Below are 26519 nucleotides of genomic sequence, written 5' to 3'. Positions count from 1 at the left end.
GACCAAGCTTTTGGTCACCTGTCCGAACATCTCCTTATATGGCTCGATGTCAAATTTTGTTTGAAAATTGTTCCTGTGAAGTGCCTTGGTACATTTTACTACGTTAAAGGTGCTATATAAATGCAAGTGGTTGTTGTTGTTGTTGTTGTTGTTGATGATGATGATGATGATGATGATGATGATGATGATGATTTGTGGAAAGGTGCAACACGCATACCAGATCTTACAGTGTTTTTTTGCCCCTGAAGGAAACCTCATGCATATTCAAATTTCATGCAAATGATGTGCCTGCATACATTATGTGTCTCTCAGTGACCAAGCATTGGACCTAAATCTAAAATGCGCCCTTAGCAGAGTATGAATTATCAGGAATTGACTGCGGTGTGATGCAATTTATCAGCTATCTAGCTAACTACATGATTAGAGACAGTACATTGAAATGAAAGGAAAATAGAAATAAATTATTTATTTTGAATGGTTTCTCTTTCCAATTTTTCCTTTCATTCTCCTGAAGATTCTAACTCAAACTGGGTATATTTCCTGGGAGAGGCGGGGAGGGGGAGGGGTGGGAGCTGTAGAGATTGGGAATGGTGGCAGTTCTTCAGGATGTCAACAAAACGGCCGAGTCTCATTTATGTGCCTAAAGAGTGATCAGTTGGTCGGCTATTCAACTGTAGGGGGCCGCGCCTGTCCTGACCCGATATCCACACACATACTCACTTTCCAGAGGGAGTCACTGGGGACAGGGCAGAGGGGAGAGGACTACCTGGCTAATTTCCCCTTCCAATAGCCCGGGATGTTGATGCCAATTGTAGCAACCCAACCACTGCCTTGGCTGAGATTAACTAACTCATAATAAACCAAGAATCAAACGCAGAGCCTCGCTGGTCTGTATGTCTGAATAGGTGTTGCTTTTACTCATTTAGCCATGGCAGGAAGTTCAAACAGCAATTATAACAATGCTTCTAAAACTCTGTCTCAGTTTTCTTTGACTTACGTGCACAATGTGGTAGTCTAGATGTCCATAGCGGGGTACCAGTCTCGCGGCTGTAGCAAGTTACCAGAGCATTTCCATCCAGTATAAAGCCCGGGTCACAGCTGAACTGTATCGTGGATCCCACCAGCAGCTTGGTGTCCGATATGGAGCGACTGGAGTGTTTGACCTCCCCAGGGTCTGTGCAGTACATAACTACAGAGAGAGGGAGAGAGAGAGACAGTGAGCGAGAGCTTACACCTTTAGTGGAACTATCCTGAGGCCTAAATAGCACGCAAAAGGTCAATCAGAGTTGCTTCATTTGAAATATAACCCACAGAATTACACAATGGACAGTGTAATCCCAAACCCTGAAAAGCAAATGAGTTATACACACCTTTAGCCATATTAGGAGTACATTATAATTCACAAATAATTTATAGCACACTTCTATTAGAACAGAACAATGCACAAATGAGAAAAGACCATTTGGCCAACTGAACCCCTGCAACTTCCACAGACAATGTACAATATACCCGATTATGGACTCTCCCCTGTTTATTTAATTTTCTGTGGGAAAGTTCTGTATAAAAACTGCTTGATTCCCAATGATAATCAAATAAAAATCCATCCTCACATCCCTACTATTCACCCTGGCCTGTCATCGTCCTGACAACCGTCCTTTCCCTGTCCACACTGCCATGGGATGAGCTGCTTTTGTAGGCAATGGCACCATCATTAACTGGGTCCAACCTTGTAACACGCTCTGTCCTCTCAACGATAATCTACGTTCACTTATTAAGTTTGTGCTGGAAAAATCAAGCAGAGGGGCAAAGTGCTTTTGAAGATTTTTACTTAGTGCAGTATCTTACTTCGGGAAGTTGGAGTTTGCGGGAGGAGTTTAGAACCAAGTTGTGCTGCTGAGTGTTTAATCTTTCTGCTTGCTGCCTCTGTCATTGCTCCAATATTTCTGATGTCCCCTGGGGCTCCTGTGATGAATTTAGCCGCAGCCCGTTATGTTTCTTTCCCCCTGCTCTATTGTACGGATGTGAATCAATCCTCAGCAGGTGATAGGAAAGTGAACGCCTGCACGATTGGACAGAGAATCGTTGCTCGAAAGGCACTAACAGAAAGGATAAGTTATACGTTTAATGTTCCTTATTTGGAGCGAGTGTTTATTGATTTTTATCGTTCTTATTAAGGTTGGTGATTGAAATACCAGAGAACACAATCACTTTTTGTCCCACATTTAGTGATGGAACTGATCTGAGAAAGACGACAACTTGTATTTACATTAGCACTCCTCACATGCAGGAGGACATCTCAGAATGCTATCTTAAAGTTACCTTTTACTAGTCTGAACCAATGTTCCTTTGTCCTACTCCCATTGTTTATTTTAAAGTTAGTATTCTGGATTAACCTTTTCCATACCATTTAGCATCTTATATACCTCTATAAGATCACCTTTCAGATGCCTCCTTTCCGGCTGAAGGGCATAGCTCTCCAGTCTTTCATCATAACACTAGGGATGAGCCTCGTGGCTCTTCTCTGCAGAACCTCCAGTGTTTGACTATCCCCCTTGTTTCTTGGCAACCAAAACGGGACACATTACTCAAGGGGGTAGGGTCTTGACTTTATGCGTTGAAGTCAATGGAAATTAAAAATTGGGAGAGGTGTAAAACGGGCTCCCGACTCTCTAGCTCCCGCTTTATACTATTGCATGAAGCCATGATCTACCCCAAGGTATGGTCTGACCAGAGCACTGTACAGTTTGATCATAACTTCCTCTAACTTATGTTCTACTATTTTGATTGTGTAGTTCAACATCCTATTGGCTTTGTTGACTGCTGCTCTGCATTGGATGGCACATGTTGAGCACTGTGTCTACTGGAACTCTAAGGTTCCTTTCAACTTCATCCGTAGTTATTTCAATACCATTCATGGAATACATGTGTTGCCCATTTTTCCTGCCTACGTGCAATACTTTACACTTGTCAGCATTAAACTTCATCTGCCATTGTTCGGCCCTCTGACATATTTTGTTTAGCTCAATCTCCAATTTCTGGGCTGCATCCTTTAATTCCACTGCCCCTCCTAGTTTGGTATCATCTGAAAATTTGACCAGTTTGCATTGAGTTTCTGAATCCAATTCATTGATGTAAATTGGAAACAGCAGTGGTCCCAATGCGGAGTCCTGGGGCACATTGGATTCAGACCACGTATGAGGGCCAATTTCCCTCCATCTCCTTCACCTGGGCGGTAGTCGGATTGCGTGTACCTCAATATGCCCTACACCTAACACCACAAGATCGCAAAGTACTTAGTGATGAGGAAGGCCATTTGGCCATTCTTAATTCATCCATTCAGAACAACGCTACCCTCCCCGCAAAGCTTCATCTAATTGTTTCTTAAATGATTCCAGAGTTTTTGCCTCCAATACTCTGCCAGGAAGTCTGTTCCAATCTCTACCATGACATTACCCCTCTAACTAGTACCTTTTGTTTTCTACCCTTCAGCCACTTCCTTATCCACACCCATGTTTTTGCTCTGAATCCCCTCAGCTTTGATTAGTAACCCTACATGTGGAATTTTATCAACTATCTAAATACACATCATCATTGGGTTTACCACAGTTGACTTGAGTTTTCACTTCCTCAAAGCAATTAAGGAGAAACTGAACCCACCTGTTTTGCTGGTTCACATCATTTTAATAGGTCAAAATTCCCCCTGGTGCAGGTCCACCATCTGGCAGGGTCAACTGCCTGGAAATAGGGGAGCAAAGTCAACCGTTCCTGCAGGCCTGAGAGGCCAGCAACAGTGTTAATGGCCAAGGGCTGCAAGGCCATCTGGTTGCTGTTCAAAATAGCAGACAGAAGGCCTGAAGCTTGAAGCTTCATTGCAGAACCTTAAAATAGGCCACCTACCTTTTCAGGCCCTCTATGTCCTTGACGCCCACCCCTCTTAGATCCTTTGATCTGAGCGGGGCTGGGCACAAGGAACAAGGCCCAATTCTTCTCGGGGAACCTGCAAATGGTTGTCCACTGGCGTTAACGTAGGAACCATTCCGTCTCTCCTGTCTCATTTGCATAAGAGCCCCATGCTGTTGCCAAGACAACTCTACCCATTTGAGGGGATGCACAGGAAATCCCTGCGCAATGCAAAGAGGGTGGAGACTTGGCATCATGGCTCTCCTTTTCCTCTGATTTGCACCCCGGAAACAAAGCAGGGGAGAATCAGCTTTATAATGTCTGCCCCTGGATGTCGTTAATATGGTTTGTAATTTGCCTGGGTTTAATGGATCGTCTGTTTGCTGTGAAGACAGGGAAATCAGGTGGGAGGAACACACACCCCTAATGGAGCCTGCCTGATTAATGGTCCATTTATTCACAGACATGCCCTCTTCCTCGCCCAGTGTTCCAGGAACAGGAAAATCCACCTCATGGTATTCATCAACGTACTAATGACATTTATCGGCCTGTATTATACTGACTGTCCAGTTAGGACATCTTTGACCCTTTCAATGGAAGATCTCCTGTCCTTTCTATGCTTCGACAGGCAGCTGAATCCACCAACTGAGAGCACAGTACTGTCATAGGCAGTTCAAATACATCTTGCTCAAATATATGGATGTGGTATCAATCACTTTTACATATTGGTCACTGTAGTGAAAGGATGGATTGCTTGTGGAGCCTAAACAATAGTTCATTTTTGATGTATTGCCAGTACAGTATCTCCTTGGCATCAGTCATAATTTTGCTTGCCAGAAAAAGAGGAGGGGTAGACAATATCTGCGATGATAGTGCTGTTGAAAGCCTCACAGCATATCTCTGAGAATGCACCTCAACCCCTTGATCCATTAAATAATTGTAATATGTAGCAGTGCAGTGGAAACTGTAGAAAATGTTTCATTTTCCAGCACTGAAAATCTTACTTTAAAAAGCACATTCACCAAAACATTGACCGTCCATTCATCATGGTCCTATAATGGTAGGGTCCAAAAACAGACATGTAGGAGGTATTTATAGAGGAGGTTTGATAGTATCTTCAGTACATTATAAAATGGAAATGGAAAATGTGTTGGAGGCGTTAGTGTGTCCCTAGTTTGTGTTTGTCTTCTACGACTTATTCTTTTCTGTAGGTCAGTTTAAGTCCATTAACAGCTCTCTTTCAGAACCACTGTTGTACTGGTATTCCCATTATATGCAAATTAATGCAGTTAATCCCTTGACCCCCAGCTCCGCAGAACAGCGTAGGTTAATGGACTTCCCTTACTTTTCTCGCAGAATGGGGGATCACTGCTCCACGTGAGATCCCACTGGCAAGTGAGGGTGTCACTTCCTAAGATGTCATATCCTGGGTCACACTGATAAGTTATCATGGTTCCACGGACCATTTCTCTGTGGGAAGTGGTTTTCCAGCCATTGGGAATCTCTGGAAGATCTGAGCAGGTGTCATTTCGAGAAACCTCTGCAGGAAAAAAAGACAAATATAGGAATCAAAAAACAAAAAGTTGTGTCATTAAGCAGACCATCTTTCTTCCCCAAGCCACCACCCCACCCACCTCCTCGCCCGACGCCAATATTATCCTCTCCTGAAGGTTCTAACCCATACTGGGATACGATTCAACACAGTATCAGCCATGGCTCAGTGCTAGCATCTCATCTGAGTCAGATGGTTGTGGATTCAAGTTCAACTCCAGGAACTTGAGCATAAAATCAAGGCTGACAACTCCAGTGAGTACTGAGGGAGTTCTGCGCTGTCGGAGGTGCCATCTTTCGGCTGAGACGTTAAACTGGGGCTCCGTCTGCCCTCTCAGGTGGACATAAACAATCCCTTGGCACTATTTCAAAGAAGAGCAGGGGAGTTCTCCCTAGTGTCCTGGCCAATATTTATCCCTTGCGCACAGCAAGGTCCCACAAACGGCGATGTGATAATGACCAGATAATCTGCTACAGCAATGTTGGTTGAGGGATAAATATTTGCACCGGGGAGAACTCCCCTGCTCTTCTTCGAATAATGCTATGGGATCTTTTACGTTCACCTGAGAGGGCAGATGAGGCCTCGGTTTAACGTCTTATCCAAAAGATGCAACTCTGAGTGCAGCATTCCATCAGTACTGCACTGGGGTGTCAGCCTAGATTTTGTGCTCGAGTCTCGGGACTAGTAAAGCTGAAAAACACAAAAATACCCCTTTAAAAAACATGTGAGCTAACCCAGAACCTGTAACCCATGGCTGAGTCAGATTTACAATGCCATCTGCGTTCTGCTCTTCATGTATTATTTATTTATGAAGAAAGTATTTTTTAATGCAAGTACAAAATTGCAGCTGCTCACTTACAATTTTCAGGGAAAATTTGATTACTTTTTTTTCTGTCTATTTGATACACAGCAGCGAGTCGAGTTAGAAATCAAAACAAATGAAGCAAGGAAGATTGGAAAATTGTTCCGTTGCTGGCATTAGCAAAAACATCACTGATTAGGAAGGCGCAATACTAATACTGACTGAGCGTCTGATCTGGGATGTGGCACTGTGATGGACAGATCCCTTCCGGTCACTCAATAAATGTGATTTCCACCCCCCCTCCCCCTCCATTTGTCAAGATAATCAAATTAGCTGCAGTGAATATTATCTGTTAGCAACAGTCAAGAAGGTCAGATCAAAAAAACTCTCGTAGGCTCCCCAATTGCTTAGATGGTGAACGCACTGCCCAGTGTAGAGGTGAGCCATGCAGACCAGGAAAGTCCCAGGATCAGCAGCCTGATGTATGATGAACTATTGAATTTTAGTTGATGGGGGGTACAACAATTGGACCCAATGACCACCCCCCTCACTGAATTAGAAGATTACATTACAGTCCTTCTTCCTTGGAATCTCCCATTATAGTAAAAATAGTTGTAAGATTGTCGTGGCTCAGTGGTAGAAAGGTTATGGGTTCAAGGCCCACTCCAGAGACTTGCATTTATAGAGTGCCTTTCATGACCTCAGGACATCCCAAAGCACTTTACAAACAATGAAATGCTTTTTAAAGTCTAGTCTCTGTTGTAATGTAGTATGGTACTAAGTTACACAGGCCAGAATGGCCCTGGGTTCCATGATGGGGTCTTATCGCGTAACTGATTCCCAGAACATTGGCATAGCACTAAATTTGGCCTCAATGTACCTCGGCTAGGGAGAAAGAGAAAAAAAAAAACAACTGTCGGAGGTTCCCACTCCTGATTACCATTTGCCGATTCTCTACGCGTCAGCTAAAGACAGGGCCGTGATTGGTGGTATTGCCACACTGTGCATGAATAGCCTCACGGCGTAGGGTCACTTGGATGAGGTAGCGGAGAGCTCTGCTGTCTATTGATTCAGAGCCCAGCATGAGTCAGCGCCTTCAGGACAGGAGGGGAGAAAATTGAGGGAGAAAAGCCAAGCAGAAATGAAGCAAAATAGAGAGTACCAGGTGCCTGGCTCTGATTTTGAAGCAGTAATTCAATCCCATGGCTCTGCTCATCCTCATAAATCACTCGAGCTGCACTTTTCCTGTTTATATCAGACCAGCCAAGAATGAATTACTGTCTTATACACTACTGCCAACAAATTTACTGTCTTGTAATTATACTGTTTGAAAGTGTCTATTAATGATTTAGTTTAATTGAAGCCTTTGGATATGTTTACACGCTATTTCTAGGTTATCACTGGCGTGAATATATTAAAATACTCACCTGACAAGAAAATGGACAGTTGCGATCATCAGGTATGGAGAATATCTCAGAGAGCCACATATTATATGCAAGTGACACAATAACGTTTTCACAACAAAGAGGTGATTTTGTTTTCTCCTTGATTTTTTTTTCTACCAATTTTCTCCCTATCCTTTCATAGAATCGTCGAATCAGACAGCACAGAAGGAGACCATTCGGCCCATCGTGCTTGCGTCGGCTCTTTGAAAGAGCTATCCAATTAGCCCCACTCCCCTGCTCGTTCCCCATAGCTCCGAATCTTTTCCTTTTCAAGTATTTATCCAATTCCCTTTTGAAAGTTATTATTGAATCTTCTGCTTCCACCACCCTTTCAGGCAGCGCATTCCAGATCATAACAACTCACTGCATAAAAAAAATTCTCCTCATCTCCCCTCTGGTTCTTTTGCCAATTATCTTAAATTTGTGTCCTCTGACTACCAACCCTCCTGTCAGTGGAAACAGTTTCTCCTTATTTTCTCTATTAAAACCTCTCATAATTTTGAACACCTCTATTACATCTCCCCATTACCTCCTCTGCTCGAAGGAGAACAATCCCAGCTTCTCTAGTCTCTCCGCATAACTGAAGTCCCTCATCCCTGGTACCTTTCTGGTAAATCTCCTCTGCACCCTCTCCAAGGCCTTGACATCCTTCCTAAAGTGTAGTGCCCAGAAATGGACACAATTCTCCAGCTGATGCCTAACCAGTGTTTTATGGAAGTTTAGCATAACTTCCTTTCTTTCATACTCTGTATGCCTCTATTTATAAAGCCAAGGATCCCATGTGCTTTTTTATCAGCCTTTCTCGGTATGGATGGTTCCACTGGCACTGGCCACACCCTGGTACTTCACCTATTTGGTATTCTTCTTGCGTGATCTCATTCATCCATGTCGGCAGGACTCTCAGCTTTAATTGTTGGGATTGGGAGGGGAGTTATGTTTGGGAAGGGGGCCCCTCATCCGATATCCACTTTCCAGCAGCAGTCACTGGATAGCAATCAGAAGCAGGAATCTTGGCAGATTCTTCCCTTCCCTAGCCCAGGCGTTCTGAGGCCAACTATAGCGTCTGCTACTACGCTGACTGAGATCACCCAACTCTAGACAGACCACGGATCAAACCCTGGGAGCCTGTGGGTCAAAATGATTCAATTCCACAGCGGACAGCGCAGTTAGAAACTGAACCATCTGAGAGCTCAGGAGCGTCACTTTGAAATCTTTATTTTATATTCCAAATGCAGTTAATTCAAGTATTTAATGTTCATTTTGCAGTTAAGAGGAAATGAACTGCCATTTACAGGAGCTTCACTTGTTTGCCAAGACCAGCAATTACCCCTCGCATTGTTACAGCCGTTGGTTGTCAATAATACAATATTTCAAATCTTGATTCCTGTCACACTTTTTTAAAAGCAGATTTTGCTTCAAGGTTCAGTGCATTCAGTAATATATTCTGCTCGCAATCTGGGCCAATTGCAATCTGTGAAGAAATGTAAAGCAGCAAGTACCATACGACTTTTTCCTTATAAAGTCTGGGAGGGGGGGGGGTCTTAGCAGGTGCCGTGGAACTTTCCAGAGCCACGCAGTCACAGCCTCGACCTCCATCACGCTGAAATGGCCACCTGAATTTTGGAGAGGTCTGGCTGCATCTCAGATTTCCCATCTCCGCGTGTGGGGGAAACGCCTCACAATTGGTGCTTCCCCACAGTGACCAGACTGAGATTGGCAACTCAATCTGTCTCTTTTTTTCTCTCTCTCTTAATCCAATCTTTCTTTCCCTCTCTTTCTGCACCTGATTTGGCTCCAATTCGCCCACTCTAATTCACCCTCCTTCTCCGTTGTTCCTCTGTTTCTTTCTCAGTCCTTAAATCTCGTTGGTTAAGGAGATACACTGTTGGTCCCATCGTTCACCAAGGTCCCAGATGCCCCCTTGCCATCACCGCGCCGTTATCAGCTCGCACTTCCAGCAAGTTACGGCGCAAAAATTGTTTCGAGCTGAAGGACGCAGGACAAAGTCTAATAAAGGCATACGCCACAAGGTGCCCCACTCCAGCAAGATCCGGTTCAGAATCTTTTAGTGTTCAAATGCAATGACTAAGAAGGGTTTTTTTTAAAAAAAAGGTTTTAAAAGATATTAAACAGAAGAGGAAAGATAAATCCAGAACATTAAACCATGACAACAAGAGAAGAGAGCATTGAGTCAAACTAGTGAGAGGTGAATTTAAGATTGATATCAGGAAGTTTTTCACATAGACAGTAATCGATGCATGGAATGAGCTTCCAGGTAGGGTACAGGAAGCAAAAGCCCTCAATTTAACAAGGAAACAGCTGGAGTGGAGGATGTTTCTTTAAGGATGAGGCAGGATGGGCTGAATGGCCCTCCTCAGTCGTGTGATAAGAACGTAAGAATTAGGGGCAGGAGAAGGCCATACGGCCCCTCGAGCCTGCTCCGCCATTCAATAAGATCATGGCTGATCTTTTACTTCAGCTCCACTTTCCCGCCTGATTCCCATAGAGTCCAAAAATCTATCTATCTCATCCTTGAATATTCAACGGCCGAGCATCCACAGCCCACTGCGGTAGAGAATTCCAAAGATTCACAACCCTCTGAGTGAAGAAATTCCTCCTCATCTCAGGCTTAAATGGCCGACCTCTTATCCTGCGACTATGCCCCCCTAGTTCTAGACTCTCCAGCAGTGATCACTGCGCTGCTCCATGTTATCTATCTCAGGGAGTTTCTCAGGCTGCCGCATACTCTGCTTTGTAAACTCTGCTGTAAAGATACCATGTTGGATGATACTGCATGATCGCAGTGTGGTAAAGGACGTCTGTCGCAGTACAAACTTTTGATTCTATTTACATTCCCACCCCCCACACCCCCAATTTTCTCCCTGGGCAAGCACTGGCTCACATTGGTGTGTATTCTACTTCTTCTAATTGGCTGATGTTATGAGAAGATAAAATGGAGGTCTACCTTTATTTGAGCTGTCTAGTCCTTGAACCCAGATACAGGACCTGCCATTGTGACCCATAAGGGATCTATTTCTACAACGCTGGTAACCTCCACAAATCAAAGCTTCGCAGTTTAAATATTTTCAGGTTGCCCATCGCTTTGACTCAGGGGAGAACCGTACTTCAGTTGGGTGAGTTTTTGGTTAGGTCTCGGCCAGGCCACTGTGTGGGGTGTCACATCCAAAGAAAGAAAGAAAGAAGAATGAAAGAACTTGCATTTATATAGTGCCATTCATGACCTCAGGACTTCCCAAAGCACTTTACAACCAATTAAGTACTTTTTGAAGTGCAGTCATTGTTATAATGTAGGAAACGTCGCAGTCAATATGCGCACAGCAAGGTCCCACAAATAGCAATATGATAATGACCAGATCAGCTGTTTTTAGTGATGTTGATTGTACAATAAATATTGGCCAGGGCATCAGGGACAATGCTCCTGCTTTTCTTTGAAATAGGGCTATGGGATCTTTTACATCTACCTGAGAGGGCAGATGGGGCCTCATTTTAATGTCTCATCCAAAAGACGGTGCCTCTGACAGTGCAGCACTCCCTCAGTACTACACACTGAAGTGTCAGCCTGGATTTTCTGCTCAAGTTTCTGGATTGGGGCTTGAACCCACCGCCTTGTGAAACAAGCGAGAGTGCTACCCACTGAGCCACAGCGGACACTGTGACACAAGGAAGAGGATTACTGACAACTTAATAAGGAGATTGATATACTTGAATAACATCTCATTCTGGCTGACCACAAAGCAGACGTGGCTCATGGATAAATCTGCAAACTACTGAACCAGAAGCTCTGTAGTCATGTCAACAGATGTCAGCTAGGACCATGTTTGATACATTGCAACTGGCTACACCATCCCTGAGCTATGGAGGTTAGAAAGAATCAATCATCACGGTTCCCCTCCTGATCACTATCCAGTGACTCCTGCTAAAAGTTCAAATGTGTGGATGTGGGGTGAAGACAGATCATGGCTTTGATTCACCCCATGGTCAAATAGCCTGCCAGCACCCACTGTTTAGGCTCACGCATGAAGAGCAATCATTTCCTCAAGATACCAGAGAGTGGCTGGTGCCTGCAGAATTGCACCTAAGTATGAGATCAGTGACGTTAGAAGAAGAGGGGAGAGAAGGAGCAAGAATAAGTCTTCAGTCAGATATTTTTGGTTTTTTGGTTGGAGAAAGACTCAAGATTAGGAGTTACTGTTGGTGATATTAGCAGACAAATGTCTAATGGGTTTGTATAACATTCCTCTGTTGACTATTTTAAGGAAGATGTTCTGTTCACTTGCTGATATCAATTACAGTAATTTCTAGCCCATGATTGGAAAAAACTTGTAAAATTAGAGAGAAAAAGATTGCCCAAAGACATCAACATGTCCCACCAGGTTATACTGGCTCAGCTCACTTCTGAAACACAACTTCATTTCTTCCACATGTACACTGATGATACCCAACTCTATATCTCCACCACCTCTCTCGATCCCTTCACTGTCTCTGTTATCGGATTGCTTGTCCGCAATTCAGTTTCGGATGAGCTGCAATTCATCCAACTATACATTGGGAAGACCAAAGCCATTGTCTTTGGCTTCCACCACAAATTCCATAGTCTTGCCTCCAATTCCATCAATCTCCCTGGCCACTGTCTCAGGCGAAACCAGACTGTTGGCAACCATGGTGTCCTATTCGACTCCGAGCTGAGATTCTGACCTCCTGCCCTTTTCATCACAAAGACCACCTACTGTAACTTGTGTAACAGTGCTCATCTTTTCCCCTACCCCAGCCCATCCTGCTACTGAAAACCCCATCCATGGCTTTGCACCTCTAGACTTGACTATTCTAAAGCTCTCCTGGCTGGCCCCTCATTCTCCACCCTCTAAAAATCAGTTTATCCAAACTTCTGCTGCCCATATCCTATCCCGCACCAAATCCCGCTCATCCATCGTCCCTCTCTATATGACCTGGTCCCCCAATGCCTCAAATTTAAAATTCTCATCCTTGTATTTATATCCCTTCATGGTCTTGCCCCTTCCTATCTTTGTAACCACCTTCAGCCCTACAACCCCTTCCCTGAACACTTCGTTCCTCTGACCCTGGCTCCTTGTGCAACCTGCCTCCCTTCACCCCACCATTGATGGCCATGCCTTCACCTGAACAGGCCCATGCTCTGGAATTCCACCCCTAAACCCCTCTGCCTTTCTGTGTCCTCTCTTCCTTTGAGACCCTCCTTAAAATCCATCTCTGACCAAGCTTTTTGTCATCCCTCTTAATACCTCCTTCTTTGGTTTGGTGTCCATATTTTTAATAATTAAACCTCTATGAAACACCTTGGGACATTTTCCTATGTTAAAGGTGCAATATAAAAAGTTGTATTGCTAAAATGCCATAGTTTTAAAAAAAAAATGCAACACACCATAATAGTTCATGATAAATCCTTGCCCTTTTCCAAAAATCAAGCCTGCTGGATCTGAATGGAATCTGACAGTAAGGTCGGAGGTCGTGGAATACACTTTTAGCGGCGCATTGCTTCCAACGTATTGTCCAAGAATCCTCATGGTTAAGTCATCTCCGTCGTACAGGGATAAGATGTCGCTGTTAGTGAGGTTCAGGCTGTGCAAGAGATGAAAAATAAAGAAACAATTAACATTCATGATCTATTCTCCTCCTATTTTCTCTCTTTCTGTCCCGAAGTCGCTGACCCACAATAGGGTGCAGTTCCGTGAGTGCCAAACAACCTCCAGTATCTCAACCAAGAGCCATTCTTCATGGGTGAGCCCAGATAGTGAGTTTCAGGAGGCTATGGATTATGGAGGAGGAACATGACTGAACCAGTTCCTGTCCTCATGTAATACCCAAAAACAAGTATGCACAGGGGTAGAAATTAATCCGTGGCCGGTTTCAGTTACCCAGATGGAGAGGCCCGAATCCGGCCCGAAATTGGACCTCGGGGCTCATCTACGTATTTGGGTGTGAGCTACCGGTGCTTGTCATGCCTCCGTGAATTTCAGGCTGCCGATAGCGGACTTCAGGTAAGTCCTGGGGTGGGAAGGGTCGTTGGAGCGGGCAATGGGGATGGGTGGGGGAGGGGGCTGATTGCCAGGGGTGTGGAGTCTCTGCAGGAGCACTCCTGCCCCTCCTAGCTCGACAGAAAATTTAATTTCAAAGAAAAAGCATCTAACACTTCCCTTTTGCTGGCGGTCGCGGTGGCCCGATTGAGAGACTTGTCCTGCTCGTCGATAACTAATTGTATAAAGAGGTTCTTAAACTGCTAAATCCATGGGGACCATTTTTTAGATGCCCAGGTGGATGCCTAAAATAGGCATTAAGCCCCTTCAATATGTTATAGAGAGGCCTAACGCCTGTTTGTGGACGCCTAAAAAAATAGTCCCCACGGATTTAACAGGGGGACCAAGGCCTGTGCTGATTGGGCTCAGGCCGTCCCACCTCTGAATTGGCATGCTTTGTGTCCGTTTTATACTCGAAAAATGAGTGCAACGCATACCAATATTTACCTTACACTTTCCAGCAGGAGTCTCTGGTTAGCGGTCTGGTGCAGGAACCCTGTCCTTGTCACTAGCCCAGGGATGTTGGGGCCCAATTGTACTGCTGTCCTGGCTGACACCAACTAACCTTGGCACAAATTGTGGTTCAGACCTGGGATATTCTGGTCTGTTTTGGCTTAGTTCCACACTGCCTTTATCAAATGAATAATTGGGGGAAACCAGTGTCTCTTTAAAAACTACCCCATGAGCCAAAGTTGAAATTGGACTATTAAACTCCTACAAAAGAATCTGGGCAGAAGGTGCAGAATTCCCACAGGCTATATTTATAAGAAACTTTATCATGTCTGAGAGACATTTCAAAGTGCTTCTCTTAGGATGAATTACTTTGACGTACAGTGACTGGTGTTATGTAGGTAAATGAAGCAGCACAGCAAGATCCCACAAACAACAATGGGATGATGGATTGGCCCTTGATTTTTTTTTTTCGGTGGTGTTGATTGAGAGAGGAACATTGGCCAGGACACGAAATGTTGGTCAGAACTCAGTGCTTTTCTTACATAGAATGTACAGCACAGAAACAGGCCATTCGGCCCATACTGGTATTTATGCTCCACATGAGCCTCCTCTCACCCCTCTTTATTAAACCTATCAGCATAACCTTCTATTCCTTTCTCCCTCATGTGTTTATCTAGCTTCCCCATCGATGCTATTCATGACAACTACTCCTTGTGGTAGCGAGTTCCACATTCTAACCACTCTCTGGGTAAAGAAGTTTCTCCTGAATTCCCTATTAGATTTATTAGTGGCTATCTTCTATTTATGGCCCCTAGTCTGGTCTCCACCATAGGAGGATTAAATAGGTTCTTCAAGGTTCACCTGACAAGATCTCGGTTTAACATCTCATCCAAAGTACAGCGTCCCTCAGTTCTGTACTGTCGGTTTAGATTATGAGCTCAAACTCCTGGTGCGGGGCTTGAACTCACAACAACAACAACAACTTGCATTTATATAGCGCCTATAACGTAGTAAAACGTCCCAAAGCGCTTCACAGGAGCAATTATCAAACAAAAATTTGACACTGATCCACATGAGGAGATATTAGGACAGATGACCAAAAGCTTGGTCAAAGAGGTAGGTTTTAAGGAGCGTCTTAAAGGAGGAGAGAGAGGTGGAGAGGTTTAGGGAGGGAATTCCAGAGCTTAGGGCCTTGTTATCCAGAGGCAAGAATACCACCAATTAAGCCAAATGCACATACTGTTTTCAATCATGAAAAACAAGAGAAAGCTGTATAGGGCCTTTCTTTTTTTAGAATTATATAATGAATTATGTGCAGCAGTGGTTGGAACGCAGTGGAAAAAAAATCGTTAATAAAATCAAGTGGGCAGAGAATGCAGAACCACAGATGATGAGATCTGATTTAATTGCTTTGTCACAGTTAATAGGTATACAAATTATGTCCAATAGGGACCCAGGCTTTGCTAATTCAGGCCACCACCTATGGCTTCCCCTAAGTCCTCTTTCCACCCACCTCCCACTCACCCCCTCCTACCTGTACGGGGAATCATTCGCATCTGTCATTAATATTATTAAAGTCTCTTCAGCACCTGAACTAGTAATGCAAAAGTTCTATTATAAACCAATCACACAGTGAGCACATGAATGAGAATTGTATGCTGAGAGACTGAATGGCCATTAACTGATTATTTTTCTTTACTGATTTTGTGTGGTTCAGGGTTGTAACTGAGGCTGGATTTATAGCGCTTCTGGCAGATCTGCAGAAGCAGCTACAGATCCCAGTGTTGTAGAAACTGCCCCGTTTAGAGGTGTTTTTAAATTAAATCCTTGGATTAGTAAACATCAAACTCACCCCTGTGTGTCTTTCTCTCTTGTTTCCCTACTGTACGACTATTTATTTACTCTTTCTTTCTTTCTATCTCCTTCTCTTTCACACTCTCTCTCTCTTTCCCTTCACTTTCCTGTAGATCCCATTGGAAGCAGGATTGGTAAACTCTTCTGAATCAGCTCCTTCCAGGAGAACAGGGGCACAGGACAATGTGGCATTTTATCTTCTTAAGACTGTACAACCTATCAAGGGTTGTCTGAATAAAAACTTTGTTTTTTTCCCCTTGGGACCAAATGCACCTGATTCTATGAAAATGACCCTGGGTTGGTCCCATGGGTCAGCAAGCTCACATCATGATGCCATTACGCCACAACACACACATGCTGGCTCACTGAAGTTATTGTATGCAGTAAGTCAGGGGACAAGGTTGTTAGTACAGCGGCAAACCCATTAAAAAAACATGTCTTTGCTGCCGTCAGCTGATTTGGGGTCAGTCTGTTTACTTCCATAAGTGCCACTGGCTGCAGGAGAACAGCACATCGGTAATCAACAGCACCAATATAAAGGTAAAAGCATCTTAATTGTGGGGGGTGGAGGGGGAATGTTTCTGAGCACCAGATCCAAATTTAAACAGTTGTAAACATGCAAGCTTAGTTTAAGGTCACAAACAGTTCACAAGGGGGTGAGGAAAGTGCTGCCTTCCTCAACACCAGATTAATGTCAAACGTTAAACACAATAAGAAGGGGCAAACTGTCTGAACGACACTGGGAAGTGTAAAGCCTTTTTATGACAGGTGGGATTACACGGCCATTCATGCAAACACAGTTCGTCTTTAAAAATACAATCCGATTTTAAAAAAGACACAGAGCCCCTATCCCTTGTGATTTTAATGAGTTTGCACGCTCTTGTATTCAATCTGTTCCATTAACCATCTCATCGAACAAAAAGCTTTTGAACATATTTGTAGCAGCACACAGTGCTGGTTAGGAAGGTGAGAGTCACCCTCGGTGTTGACCAGTTCTTTCTCTTTTCAGAATGGATGGGACCCATTGAACTTTGCCAATATCGTCTATTCGGTTTCAAGCCTGTTTTAATTTCATCCCCTGTCCCCAGGTTGTCCATGTTTTTCACCTCCTCCGTTTTCTCGCATTTTCCTTGGGCCTCTTACACATCCTTTGTTTCTTTAATAGCTTTTTATTTCTTTAATGCTTCTGTCCATTACTTTACAAGATCACAAGATACCGAAAGATGAGGAAGGTCATCTTTATACTTCCATCCAGAACATCCCTATGCTGCCCCCACTGCGACATTTAATTGTTTCTTAAATGTATGTAGGGTTTTCATCTCCGCCACTCTGCTCAGTCTATTCCAGGTGCTGATCACTCAACCCTTCTCCTGATATCAGTCCGAAAGTTACCTTTTACAAGTTTGAACCTGTGTCCCCTCGGCCTACCCGTACTGCTTAATTTAAACAATTTTACAACACCAAGTTATAGTCCAGCAATTTTATTTTAAATTCACAAGCTTTCGGAGGCTACCTCCTTCCTCAGGTGAACGATCACATCGTTCACCTGAGGAAGGAGGTAGCCTCCGAAAGCTTGTGAATTTAAAATAAAATTGCTGGACTATAACTTGGTGTTGTAAAATTGTTTACAATTGCTTAATTTAAAGTAGTATTCTGGCTTAACTATGCCTATCCCATTTACCAGTTTATATACCTCTATCAACTCTCAGACGCCTCCTATCCAGGCTGAAAGGCCCAAATCTCTCCAGTCTTTCCTCATAAATCGGACCCTTGACACCAGGACTCAGTCTTCTGGCTCTCCTCAGCACTGCATCCAGTCCTTGAATGCCTCCCTTGTTTCCTGGCGACCTGAATCGGACATAGTACTCCAGGTGCGGTGTGACCAGAGCACTGTACACTCTGATCACCACTTTCTTTGGCTTATATTCTATGTTTTGGCTGCACAGTTCAACATCCTGTTGGCTTTGTTGATTGCCGCTCTGAATTGGCAGATATACCAATGGAAGGGGCATAACCACTGCGCCCGATCCTGCCCACGTAATTATCACGTGGTGAATCGTGCCAGATTTGAACCAATGCATCTGGACTGGCGCTCACCGATACTCTGCAGAGCTGAATCCACCAAAACTGTGTGGGTCAGCTCATTTACGAATCCATTGGTGTAAAACGGAGGTAATATGCTTGGAAATTAGTAGTGCAGCCTTTAAAAAAGGCAAGTCTGAAGATTACAGCAGCAGGTTGGGGGAGCAGGGTGGTAAGTAGAAAATTGTTTGGATCACTTAATTCACTGGCAGTCTGCTCATGTGCCACTTTGTCTCATTTTTTACGAATGTCTCCCACTGCAGGATCTGACACAGACAGCTGAAGTAGGGACGAGGGCATGCAAGGAGGAACAGAAGAAGAGTTCACAATTTCAGCGAAACTGGCCTCCGAGCCCTCCCCTCAGGAGATTGTACACAGAAAATGAAGACGAGTGCCACAGGATGGTGAGTGATCTGATCAGAACTGGCCACTCTCCCTGCTCTTCCGTGGGCATCTTGGGCACCAGTACACCTTCTACCCGGTGCCAGGTTAGTGGGTGTACACCCGCACAGTTACTGCGGCACCCCTCCCACCCTGGGGACCCCTCTCCGTGATTGTGACCACCACCACTCCCCCCACCTCCCCCCTCCGCAACTTACCTTGCTGGCAGAAGCTCCGGCCCAAGCTACAGTCTTTTAAAATGGCCTGCGCTGTGTTTTTTTTTTAACACAGCGAGTTGTTAAGATCTGGAATGCGCTGCCTGAAAGGGCGGTGGAAGCAGGCTCAATAATAACTTTCAAAAAGGAATTGGATAAATACTTGAAAAGAAAAACATTTTTGCAGGGCTAAGAGTGGGGGAGTGGAACTTTCAAAGAGCCAGCACAGGCACGATGGGCCGAATGGCCTCCTTCTGTGCTGTGTGATTCTACGGGACGCCTGGTTTTGCTCCCTGTAGCTAGGGTGGCGAATTCAAATGAGGCCGAAGCCTCAAAATGACGCGGATATCTTCGCCGCCAGAATGGGCGGTCAACCAAAAGTCAAAATCTACCCCCGGTGTGCATCGCCATGGGAGATCGAATGAATATCCCCCTTTACCTGATTCTATTAATATGCCTGTCTGTCTCCATTTTTTTTTTAGTTCTGATGAAGGCTCAATTGTCTTCAACTCTCCACACTGATTGGCCTGCTTTTCCTGTTTTTATTTCCGATTTCTGGAATCTGCAGTGTTTCGCTTTATGTTTGTGACATTTGCAGCGCTGATAATAAACTGTGGCAAAATGCTACTTTCTCTCAGGTGTGTGGGTCCCTTGGAATTTGTTAAGTTTAACCGTCAGCTGTCCAGGCAAATTTGCTGTGCTTCTGATAAGAGGCCTGCGCTGTTTTTCACTGGTCATTTAGTTCAACAGGAAACCAGAGAAGATTGATCTACCACTATTCATCAGGCACCACATTCATTAATAAACAGCAGGGATCGTTCCTAACACCTTGCAAACCGCTGGGGGTGCCTAACGCCTGCTTCAGGCCCCTTAGTGAGATTGGATCGCGACTGACCACAGCAAGTGCTGTGCACGCTACTGACAGTTTCCTCAGGCCCAAACCAGCGGTCGTCAAGATTTTTTTACTTCCCTGAATGTGGAACCAGGTGGAGCAGGAGTGTTCCTCCGGCTCCACATTAAAACCGTGTACCGCTGCCGGCCCGCACTCACCTCCTCCCCCATCGCCTCCCGCCACCAACCCCCACCACCTCCCCTCCCAGACACACCTTAGGCCCTCAGCCGTCGTCCCAACCGGCTGATCCCGCTGCCCCCTCACGACTGGCGAATGGCATCTGGTGCCACGATTGGCGCCTGCAGCTCACAAATGAGGCTGGCGGCCTAAGTTGCCGTGGTCCAGCCACTGGCCTCTTTAGGCCCCACTTTGGGTCCGATCCAATATCTAGGCCAGTATCTCTTTTACTCGTAGAATCATACAGCTCAGAAGAGGCCATTCAGCCCATCAGGTCTGTGCCGGCTCTTTGAAAAGAGCTCTCCAGTCAGTCCCACTCCCCTGCTCTTTCCCCATAGGCCTGCAAATTTTTCCTTTTCAAATATTTATCCAGTTCCCTTTTGAAAGTTACTATTAAATCTGCTTCCACCACCCTTTCAGGCAGTGCATTTCAGACCATAACAACTCGCTGCGTAAATAAAATTCTTCTCATTTCCTACCTGGATTTCTTGCCAATTACTATAAATCTGTGTCCTCTGGTTACTGACCCTCCTCCCAGTGGAACCAATTTCTCTCTACCCGACCCCTATCAAAACCCCTCATAATTTTGAATCCCTGGCGATGTCCTGCGCTATGGTGCTTGGCCCTTCACATTGCTTCCTCAACGATAAATAAGCTCATTGCTGTAAGATACTCACAGTTGAACATCGAGAAATACTCGTCTGTCCTCCCCGACATGAATTCTCCAGATGCAGTCCTCTCCTTCATCGTATGGTTCAGGCCAGTTTGGTGAGAGGATAACGCCCGCCGGGCTGGACAGCTCCCCACCACACAGAGCTAAAACAAGGCAGAGGAGAGTGAAACGACGACATGAAAATGCACATGCCCCACTCAATAATTGTTGTAAAGAATTTTACAACACCAAGTTATAGTCCAACAATTTTATTTTAAAATTCACAAGCTTTCGGAGGCTTCCTCCTTCCTCAGGTGAATGTCATTCACCGGAGATTCACCTGAGGAAGGAGGAAGCCTCCGAAAGCTTGTGAATTTTAAAATAAAATTGTTGGACTATAACTTGGTGTTGTAAAATTCTTTACAATTGTCAACCCCAGTCCATCACCGGCATCTCCACATCAATAATTGTTGACAGGGTTTTGGTGTTTAATCCCTGTTTGTGGGCAGGTTTGCCCAATTTGCAGGTATCTCCAACATTACAACATTGGATACACTTCAAAAATACTTAATTGGTTGTGAAGCACGTTGGGAGATCCTGAGGTCGTAAAAGCTATCAAATAAATGCAAATTTGTTCTTTCTCCAGTGCTCCTGATTAGAAAATTGAGCGGAGACCTGCATTGCTTGATCTCCTCAGGACTGAGGCGGAGATAGCTTCTTCTTGTGCGACATTGAAGTTGAATCCTGCAACCAAAAGCGCTAACACAGATTAACTGGTCATGATCTCATTGCTGCTAGTGGGACTTTGCTGTGTGCAAATTGGCTGCTGCATTTGCCGACTAAACAACAATAAGTACACTTCAAAAAATGATGTATTGTGCACATTAAATATTTCTTAAAAATCATGTTACATTCTTCATCATATCACTACGCCCAAAGGTTTTACTTACCTCTGCAAAGTGGTTCAGTTTCATTCCAGTATGGCTCCCTGATGTCAATGCACTCAATAACTGATGATCCATGTTCCATAGTGTAACCTGGATCGCATGTGAACTCCACCACTGCCCCAACACTGTACGAAGGATTGGTTGCTGTGAAATTCCCATTCTGTACATACGGCTCGAAGCAGTGTCCACGCTCAAAGGCTGGGGAGAGGCAAGAGATAGCTCACTTGATGTTGAAACAAAATATATATATATATATATATAAATAATGCTACCATTACTGAGATGCCGAAATAAAAACAAGAGAATACTAGAAATACACAGCAGGTCTGCCAGCATCCTAAGAGGGGAAAAAAACCTGTTCACAGGCTGGTAGACCCACATACTACTTCTTCATGATAGTAAACGGCGTCAGCTGTGGCTCAGTGGGCAGCACTCTCGCATCTGAGTCAGATGGTTGTGGGTTCAGGTCCAACTCCAAAGACTTGAGCACAAAATCCAGGCTCCCAGTGCACTGTTGGAGGTGCCGTTATTTGAATGGACAATTAAACAACTAACGGGACGAGGAGGCTCCGTGAACATCCCCATCCCCAATGATGGTGCAGCCCAGCACGTGAGTGCAAAAGACAATGCTGAAGCGTTTGCAACCATCTTCAGCCAGAAGTGCCGAGTGGATGATCCATCTCGGCCTCCTCACGAGGTCCCCACTATCACAGAAGCCAGTCTTCAGCCAATTCGCTTCATTCCACGTGATATCAAGAAATGGCTGAGTGCACTGGATACAACAAAAGCTATGGGCCCCGACAACATCCCGGCTGTAGTGCTGAAGACTTGTGCTCCAGAACCAGCTGTGCCTCTAGCCAAGCTGTTCCAGTACAGCTACAACACTGGCATCTACCTGACAATGTAGAAAATTGCCCAGGTATGTCCTGTCCACAAAAAGCAGGACAAGTCCAATCCTGCCAATTACCGCCCCATCAGTCTACTCTCAATCATCAGCAAAGTAATGGAAGGTGTCGTCGACAGTGCTATCAAATGGCACTCACACACCAATAACCTGCTCACAAATGCTCAGTTTGGGTTCCGCCAGGACCACTCGGCTCATTACAGCCTTCGTCCAAACATGGACAAAAGAGCTGAATTCCATAGGTGAGGTGAGAGTGACTGCCCTTGTCATCAAGGCAGCATTTGACCGAGTGTGGCATCAAGGAACCCCAATAAAATTGAAGTCAATGGGAATCAGGGGGAAAACTCTCCAGTGGCTGGAGTCATACCTAGCACAAAGGAAGATGGTAGTGGTTGTTGGAGGCCAATCATCTCAGCCCCAGGACATTGCTGCAGGAGTTCCTCAGGGCAGTGTCCTAGGCCCAACTATTTTCAGCTGCTGCATCAATGACCTTCTCTCCATCATAAGGTCAGAAATGGGGATGTTTGCTGATGATTGCACACTGTTCAGTTCCATTCGCAACCCCGCAGGTAATGAAGCAGTCTGTGCCGACATGCAGCAAGACCTGGACAACATCCAGGCTTGGGCTGATAAGGGGCAAGTAACACATGCACCAGACAAGTGCCAGGCAATGACCATCTCCAACAAGAGAGAGTCGAACCACCTCCCCTTGACATTCAATGGCATTACCATTGCTGAATCCCCCACCATCAACATCTTGGGGGGGTCACCATTGACCAGAAACTTGTCTGGACCAGCTACATAAATACTGTGGCTACAAGAGCAGGTCAGAGGCTGGGTATTCTGCAGTGAGTGATTCACCCCCTGAATCCCCAAAGCCTTTTCACCATCTACAAGGCACAAGTCAGGAGTATGATGGAATACTCTCCACTTGCCTGGATGAGTGCAACACCAACAACACTCAAGAAGCTCGACACCATCCAGGACAAAGCAGCCTGCTTGATTGGCACCCCATCCACCACCTTAAACATTCACTCCCTCCACCACCGGTGCACTGTGGCCGCAGTGTGTACCATCTACAAGATGCACTGCAGCAACTCGCCAAGGCTTCTTCGACAGCACCTCCCAAACCCGTGGCCTCTACCACCTAGAAGGACAACGGCAGCAGGCACATGGGAACAACATCACCTGCATGTTCCCCTCCAAGTCACACACCATCCCGACTTGGAAATATATCGCCGTTCCTTCATCGTCGCTGGGTCAAAATCGTGGAACGCCCTACCTAACAGCACTGTGGGAGAACCTTCACCACACGGACTACAGCGGTTCAAGAAGGCGGCTTACCACCACCTTTTCAAGGGCAATTAGGGATGGGCAATAAATGCTGGCCTTGCCAGCGACACCCACGTCCCATGATTGAATAAAAAAAAACAAGGCCCCATCTGCTCTCTCCGGTGGAGGTAAAAGATCCAGTGGCACTATTTTGAAGAAGAGCAGGGGAGTTCTCCCCGGTGTCCTGGCCAATATTTATCCCTCGTGCAACATCACTAAAAGACAGATTATCTGATCATGATCACGTTGCTGTTTGTGGGACCTTGCTGTGTGTAAATTGGCTGCCACGTTTCCTACATTACAACAGTGACTACACTTCAAAAGTACTTCATTGGCTGTAAAGCTTTGGGGCGTCCTGAGGTCGTGAAAGGCGCTATATAAATGCAAGTCCTTTTTTGAAGCCCTACCTGACTTTTCACTTTCGCCTTTTGCTCCTGCCTTGCTTTTATTTGTTTCGGTCAATCCTCTATAGGAGCTCGCTCATCTATCAAAGAGATTACATTAACCTGTCCTTTCTCTTTTCAGGAGCTGCTGTGTATTTCCAGCATTTTCTGTTTGTATTTTCTCTAACTATGTAAGGTCAATGTTCCCAATGTGTGCTTACAATGAGGAGCCCTATCTGCCGGGAGCGCAGACCTTTGTTCCAGGGACACAGCTCAACACGCCCGATTGATGACCACATGATTTTCTGCCCGTTAAAATGAATGGACGCTCTATGCTGGGAGTATTAAGTCACAAAATTTGCCCTATTATCTGTTCATTAAGCATTGAAAAATTGGCCACAATTTTATTTCTCATATAAAAACTGTTCGAATCTCAACAGAGGAGTAAAGGGTCAATCTCGCTTCCACTGAAAAACAATTCTAATTGTTGCTTCCATTTTCTTTTATTTATCTCAGCATTTCACCATTTCCTTGTGCTGTCCACTTGACAGGTGGTCTCAATGCATTAATTTTACTGTTTGAAGTGGCAGTGCCATTATGGTAATACCCTCATCTAGAGTATTTTCACACTGTCATCCATAGGAACGTAAAAAGATAGGAACAGGTGCAGGCCATTCCGCCCCTCGAGCCTGTTCCGCCATGCAATGAGATCATGGCTGGTCTGTATCCGAACTCCATCCACCCGCCTTGGCTCCCTATCCCTTAATGCCCTTGGCTAGCAAAAATCTATCGCTCTCAGATTTAAAATTATTAATTGAGCGAGCATCTACTGCTTTTTGTGGGAGAGGGTTCCACACTTCTATCACCTTTTGTGGCGATGAAATGTTTCCTAACTTCTCTCCTGAGTGGCCTGGCTCTGATTTTAAGGTTATGTCCCCTTGTCCTAGACTCCCCCACCAGCGGAAAAAGGTTCTCTCTATCTACCGTATCAATTCCTTACACAATTCTAGAAACCTCAATCTTCTATATTTCCGCGAGTACAAGCCGAGATTATGTAATCTCGCCTCATAAAATTAACCCTTGGAGTCCTGGTGGCATTCTGGCGAATCTGCGCTGCACTCCTTCCAAGATTGGGTTTGAATCCTGGTACCTTGCGCTATAGAACTGGGTAGAATTTCCACTCCTCCCCAGTTGCAATGAGTGAGAAAAAAGAAACATTCTGCCCATATACTGGCCTCCTTTTCTAGCCCATGACAGTAGGATTTGAAATGACAGGTACCTTCATATCGAATATTGAACCCGCCCGCTGTCTTAGTTTCATCAGAGGTGAATTCAATCCGGACAAAGTGCCCATTGCTGATCAAACCTTCCAGTGGGAAGTACTCATTCTTTAAAGAATCATATATGGCTGATGAGGTGGCATCCTCTCCGCTGTGGACAATCAGTCTAATCAATAAAGGAGAAAATAGAATAAAGGTTAAACCACTCTGTAACATCCAGTCTGCTGCAGTCAAGCAGTACGCTGAAGCTCTAATATAGCACATCAAGGAACGGCAGGACAAAGGCTCAGATCCGTGGTTCCACCAAAGAGTCACCATATTTTCTTCCGTTCCCTAAACTTAGTGTAAAGTATCTGTGTATAAACAGAAAATGCTAATGAATTATTCATCCAAGTTTGATGCTGCTCTGAGGATTGCTCTATGTTCCAAATAAAATCATGTAAATTAGCAGGATAAAACAGGTTTTTAATTGTTAAGGCCTTGTTAAAGGTCATTCATGAGAAACTCCTGTAGAATTACACAAGGTGGAGGGTGAGATATAAACATAATGCCAGTATTGAATTCCAGGTTGTTCCTGGTGTTAGTCAGCTGAACTGAAACATACGAACATAAGAAATAGGAGCAGTAGTAGGTCATAAAGCCCCTCGAGCCTGCTCCGCCATTCAATTAGATCATAGCTGATCTTCAACCTCAACTCCACTTTCCTGCCCTATCCCCATGTCACTTGATTCCCTTAGAGTCCAAAAATCTATCGATCCCAGTCTTGAATATACTCAATGACTCAGCATCCACAGCTCTCTGGGGTAGAGAATTCCAAATAGTCACGACCCTCTGAGTGAAGAAATTCCTCCTTATCTCAGTGCTAAATGTCTGACCCCTTATCCTGAGACTATGTTCCCTAGTTCTGGACTCTCCAGCCAGGGGAAACATTCTCTCAGCATCTACCCTGTCAAGCCCTCTTAGAATCTTATATGTTTCAATGAGGTCACCTCTCGTCCTTCTAAACGCCAGAGAGTATAGGCCCAATCTAATCAATCTTTCCACACAGGACAAACCTCTCATCCCAGGAATCAATCTAGTGAACCTTCGTTGCACTCCCTCTAAGGCAAGTATATCCTTTCTTAGATAAAGAGACCAAAACTGTACATAATACTCCAGGTGTGGTCTCACCAAAGCCCCGTATAGTTCCAGGAAGAC

At 44.8% G+C, this 26519-nt stretch overlaps 1 protein-coding gene across 1 annotated transcript in view; it reads right to left on the bottom strand.

Moving 5' to 3' along the window:
- LOC137342404 (seizure 6-like protein) overlaps positions 1-26519 on the bottom strand; it is a 199163-nt gene that overhangs the window by 18503 nt on the left and 154141 nt on the right. The window contains exons 7-12 of the mRNA XM_068006333.1: positions 25322-25488; positions 21427-21621; positions 20502-20640; positions 13119-13315; positions 5246-5440; positions 998-1189 (exon numbers count right to left, since the gene is read on the bottom strand). Of these exons, the coding sequence (XP_067862434.1) occupies positions 998-1189; positions 5246-5440; positions 13119-13315; positions 20502-20640; positions 21427-21621; positions 25322-25488 (1085 nt within the window). The remainder of the gene's footprint in view (positions 1-997; positions 1190-5245; positions 5441-13118; positions 13316-20501; positions 20641-21426; positions 21622-25321; positions 25489-26519) is intronic.

The sequence above is a fragment of the Heptranchias perlo genome, chromosome 25, assembly GCF_035084215.1.
Source record: "Heptranchias perlo isolate sHepPer1 chromosome 25, sHepPer1.hap1, whole genome shotgun sequence".
Taxonomy (NCBI): domain Eukaryota; kingdom Metazoa; phylum Chordata; class Chondrichthyes; order Hexanchiformes; family Hexanchidae; genus Heptranchias; species Heptranchias perlo.
Note: the sequence above shows the minus strand (reverse complement) of the source record. Positions and strands in the feature narration are given on the sequence as shown.